Source organism: Cucumis melo, chromosome 2, assembly GCF_025177605.1.
Source record: "Cucumis melo cultivar AY chromosome 2, USDA_Cmelo_AY_1.0, whole genome shotgun sequence".
Classification (NCBI taxonomy): domain Eukaryota; kingdom Viridiplantae; phylum Streptophyta; class Magnoliopsida; order Cucurbitales; family Cucurbitaceae; genus Cucumis; species Cucumis melo.
In genome coordinates, this window is record NC_066858.1 from 9,472,737 (window position 1) to 9,477,423 (window position 4,687).

Sequence of the window (4,687 nt, forward strand, 5' to 3'; positions counted from 1 at the left end):
CAAAGTGGTTAGAAAAGCCCCATAGCCGAGACTGTGCACATTGACCACATCGAGAACTTGGTATATATAATACCATGATTTTCTTACTTAAAACTTTTCTCATCAAAATCATGCTTTGTCAAAATATTTCAAACTCGTACTTTGAGAATCTTTTCTAAATCAGCATACTCAAATACTTTTCATAAACATGCATGTAAATCAAGATATAATGATCAATATAACATACTTAGGAAATAACTTGTACAACATATTTAGAAACATCTTTTTGAAATCATGTTGTCACTCACTGATGGTAGCTTAAACCCTCAGCCTGTAGACTTGCTTAATCTTCTCTTGTACTAAAATAATGGAAAATAATTCCATTTTATCATGAAAATATTAAAACTTCTCTTAAATTTCTTAAAAACACAAAAAACAGCCCAAAAATGCCTCTTAACACAAGCTGGCGCATAGGGATGGATGGTAGAGGCTGGTACATGCGTGTAGGGCCTGGGTAGGCCTTGCCGTGTGCTAACCTTGCAAGGGGGCATGTCACATGCGCCTCATGTGTCTTTGGTGGCCCTTCGCATGCACGGGGTTGTCGTACGCTTAGCTTGGCCGCGCATGCCTTGCGCGCAACTTGCCTTGTGCCTGAGTTGTGCGTCCAATTCAAGTCCAATGCACACGCTAACCTCTTTTAACCCAGAACATGCACCCATCTCACCTAGCAACTTGTCACACTCGGCTAACCACCAATGCTGCCTAGAACACCATTTTTGTCCAAAACCTTAACTTCACTTTAGAGCTTAATATCTTAAAATCTAGAACTCAAATGAAAATATTTTCTTCTACAAAGTTGTTGAAAAATGTCTTCATTTTCTTACCTCAAAATTGCAGCAAAAAACTCCACGAATTGTGTTTAGTAGCCTCCTTGAAGAGAGGACTACTTAGATTTCTTTCGAGAATGACCTTTCTCTCTTCTTTCAACTCAAACTCAACATTCCTTTAGTCAAATTAAACTAGTAGCCCCGACTTGCAAATTACACTTTTTGATCTTTTGGGACTAATTTCAACAAAAATGCACAAGTAAATTAGGAGAAATTGCAATCTAAAGAGACCTATTTATATTGAACCTTGCATCAAAACATTCTTGACACCTCCAGCTTGGTGAAATTTAACCTAAGCATGCACATGACACCTGTAAAGCACTTCACCAACCCCAAACCTCTTCATCATCTCGCCTAACCTTACTCAAAATGCTAAACCAAAATACCTTGAGTCCTTGGAAATGCCTTTCTAACCTCACTTAGCATGACTGCTAACCTCATCTCACATAGCCATGTTCTCCACGCCTAACTTCACAATGCCACACTAACCTCTGATGTAAGCTTTTTCGTCAAGCCTAAACGCCCAGCAAACCTCTAAAGACTTGCATGCCTTCTCGCCTAGCAAGGCCAACTTGCCAAGCACACTTAGTAGTTATTTCATCCTTCTCGGCCACTCACACACAAGTTACTTGTCACCTAACGAGTGTCATTTAAAGGTAAATTTGCACTTTTGGCCACTTACCTAACCTCGAAACGCCTAGCACTTTTTCCTTGACACTTAGCCAAAATTTTCATCTTTTTCCTTCTTTGTTTTGAACATAGAACCTAAATATTTTTCCAAGGATTTTGTTTCATTTTCCTTTAAATCTTACTTTCTCCTATGTTTGCCAAATCTTAACAAGTTTTCAAAGGTCTTAAAAATTTTCAAGTTTCACAGCGTGTATGGTCAATTAATCGTGTGGTATTTTGTTATTTCATGTTCTGGTGTTGTGAGATTTTTTCTTTTGCCAAAATTGTTCTATACGATGCAAATATTTGTGCGCTTTGTTCTATTTTTGAAAATCCTCCATTATTTTATTAATAGTCGTAAATTTGTTTATTTATTTACCAATAATCCATTAGGTAGCGTAGACATAAAATAAAATAACAACAAATATTTTATTAATAATTAGAAATTTATTTATTTTTACAAACCCTTGAGTTTTGGGTATAAAACCCAACTTTATTCAGATAAACTTGAAAGTAGTATTGTTTTCAACTTATTTCACGTGGAGACGCATGCAATAAGCTTAGAGTTCTACTGGTGAACAATTTGACGTGCGATGGCCTCACCATCGGGCAATGGGGCGACATAGCAAGTGTGGTTGTCAGTGTTGTGGGGATAATGCCCTCCGGAGCTAAAGATATGATCAACCAACCAACCAACAAAGGCACCTACTACAAAAGCTCCGACAACGCTACCTATGACTGCAGTGGCCATCAAAAATAGAGCAGAAGCTTCAACACCAGCTAAAGTTGGCAAGGCAGCTCCCACAACTTGTCCAACCATTGCCCCACCCACTGTTGCTACAGTCACCATCACATCCTTTGTTACTGTTTGGAGAACATGTTCAGATGTAAAGATGTCCCATACAATTACTCCAGTTGCAAGGATGAGAAACAAAATGCCTGCTACACCAGAGATCGTTGATAACGTGTCTGCTACCACACTTCCTCGTCCAGAAGCCACAATGATGTCGTTATACACCTAAGTACACATCCCATGTACTCATCATATTTCAAAATTGGATATTATTGATTAAGCATGTGGTCATCGAGAATTTTAAAATATGAACTATTCAGAGTATTTTAAAATAGGATAAGAGGAAAAATAGGAAAAGCATATTTTTACAATCTTTTAATAAGTTGATAAGAAGTAAAAGTTTATAACAAAATACACATGCATGTTTCTTAAGATTAATATTGGAAAAAAATAATGGAGAAAAGGGAAATATGAAAATATCACCTTACAACCTACAAAATGACAAGAAATTGAAGCTAGATACTATCATTTATTATAGGATCATATTTACCAGCAACTTTTCTTCATCTGTCAAATTCTTGAAAAGCCCCGAAAAACCACGCTTATTTTGGTACCTAATAAGTCCACATTTGAGGTGTTAGTGGAAGTATTGTAATTACGAAAACTATAAATCTATACGAACCTTAAAAAACTTACCTTGACTTAAATTGCTAAATAAACTATAGTATTAATCGGCAGTAAGGTTGTATACAAAAATACAACCACATATCCATAACTTTATGTCAAGGGGCATCAGTTTTTATAATCTTAAATATATTTAGTTGGTAAATTTGTTAGATTTGATTGTCAGACTTTAAAATTTGTGATAAATACATAAATTTTAGATTTTTTGTCTCATAAATTCTTAAATGGTAGATTTTACATCTAATAGATTTCTTTACATTATTCATAACATTACACATAAAATTTAACTTAGTCTAAAATTTAACTCTGAAAAAATTTATTATCTAAGTTATCTACGTCAATTTAACATGGATTAAAAATTTCAATCTTCTAAAACAAATTGGGTATATGTCTAAGATTTATTAGATTTAAAATTAAAAAATACTAAAATTTGCCTTTACAAAGAAATATTTAAACAAAATTAAAGAAATTAGTGGGCTTGAAAATTAACCTATTAAACTTGAAATTTAATTTTTCAAATAAATAAAATTTTAAATTTATGATTATACTAGTTTGAGCAGGATACACAAACATTTTATATAAAAAAAAAGAAAAAGAACGATCAAGTAATGATAATATCTTTTTTTTAAAAAAAAATCATGATAAAATTATCCACTATCTAGTATAAGCATGTTGGAGGAGATTTGTTAGGATAGGTGAAAAAATTATATTGTATTTTGAAAGAAAATGAAGTTTACCTTGTGACAAGATCTTCAAACTTAGTTCCACTCTCTTTTAACCATTTGGAAAAGTTGCGTGAAGCTGGACTTTGATGGTTTAGCATGACTTGCTGCATACTCTCGTTATATTGATTAGCCTCTTTGGCTAAACGAGCCACATTGGTTACATTCTCTGGATCTAAGGTTTTTAGTGCTTCAAAAATGTCTTTTGAGTGCGCACCAATCTTTGAAAGATAGTTTGTTCGCAGTGCATAGTTCCTTACTGCTTGAAGTGAGATGTTAACAGCTTTTTCCACATAAGAATACGTTTCATGAGCAATTGAAGATTTAGTTTCATCGTCTTTGAACATTTGTTTGATGTCATCTGCATCATCCAAAAGCTTTAGTGTTGCATGGTAATTATCTCCCACATTCCTCAAATATTTGGCTTGTTCTTGCTCAGATTGGAAAGTGAGATTCCCTAATATATCAACCTCTTGGTTTCGAACCAATATTGCAAGTTTCCGTAGTTCATCACCTTGAAGAAGCAAAAGAGGAGCCATTTGATGAGTAAAATATTAGAACTAAAAGTTGTATCAGAGATTTGAGGATAGAAAGAGAACAATTTTGAAGGTTTAAATAGGAATCCAGATCAATAGTAAATAATACTTATTGTATTAAAAAAAAATTAAAGTCTTGATACTTTCTTAAGCACTTAAATAAAGAAATCAATAAGTAAAAATAAGATTAATAATTAAGCATAATTTTCACTAAAAATCAAACAGTTAATTATTACATCGTTACTTTACTAGAAAATAAGTGAATAAACCTATTGTATTTGCCTAGAAAAGACACAATAAATCAAACAAGTGAAAGATGGAGATAAAATAAGACTTATTACAATACAAAATTTTAAAAAAACGCAATTAAGTTAAGTTGGACACTACATACATACAAATAAATGTAATCAAAATTAT

At 33.3% G+C, this 4,687-nt stretch overlaps 1 protein-coding gene across 1 annotated transcript; it reads right to left on the minus strand.

Annotated features, from left to right (window-relative positions):
• Positions 1-1,968: 1,968 nt before the first annotated feature.
• On the minus strand, positions 1,969-4,375 carry LOC103487192 (uncharacterized). Its single transcript, XM_008445422.3, has 3 exons — positions 3,750-4,375; positions 2,879-2,942; positions 1,969-2,553 (listed from the first exon to the last, which is right to left on the minus strand). The coding sequence occupies exons 1-3, from the start codon at positions 4,271-4,273 to the stop codon at positions 2,104-2,106; spliced, it is 1,038 nt and encodes a 345-aa protein (XP_008443644.2). The 5' UTR covers positions 4,274-4,375; the 3' UTR covers positions 1,969-2,103.
• Positions 4,376-4,687: the final 312 nt, after the last annotated feature.

Excerpts from the sequence above, each read along its gene's own strand:
- LOC103487192 (XM_008445422.3), bottom strand. The coding sequence starts at position 4,273 with ATGGCTCCTCTTTTGCTTCTTCAAGGTGATGAACTACGGAAACTTGCA. Across the intron at positions 2,943-3,749 it reads TTTGAAGATCTTGTCACAAG|GTACCAAAATAAGCGTGGTT; the intron begins GTAAACTTCATT and ends TGGACTTATTAG. Across the intron at positions 2,554-2,878 it reads CAGATGAAGAAAAGTTGCTG|GTGTATAACGACATCATTGT; the intron begins GTAAATATGATC and ends ATGTGTACTTAG.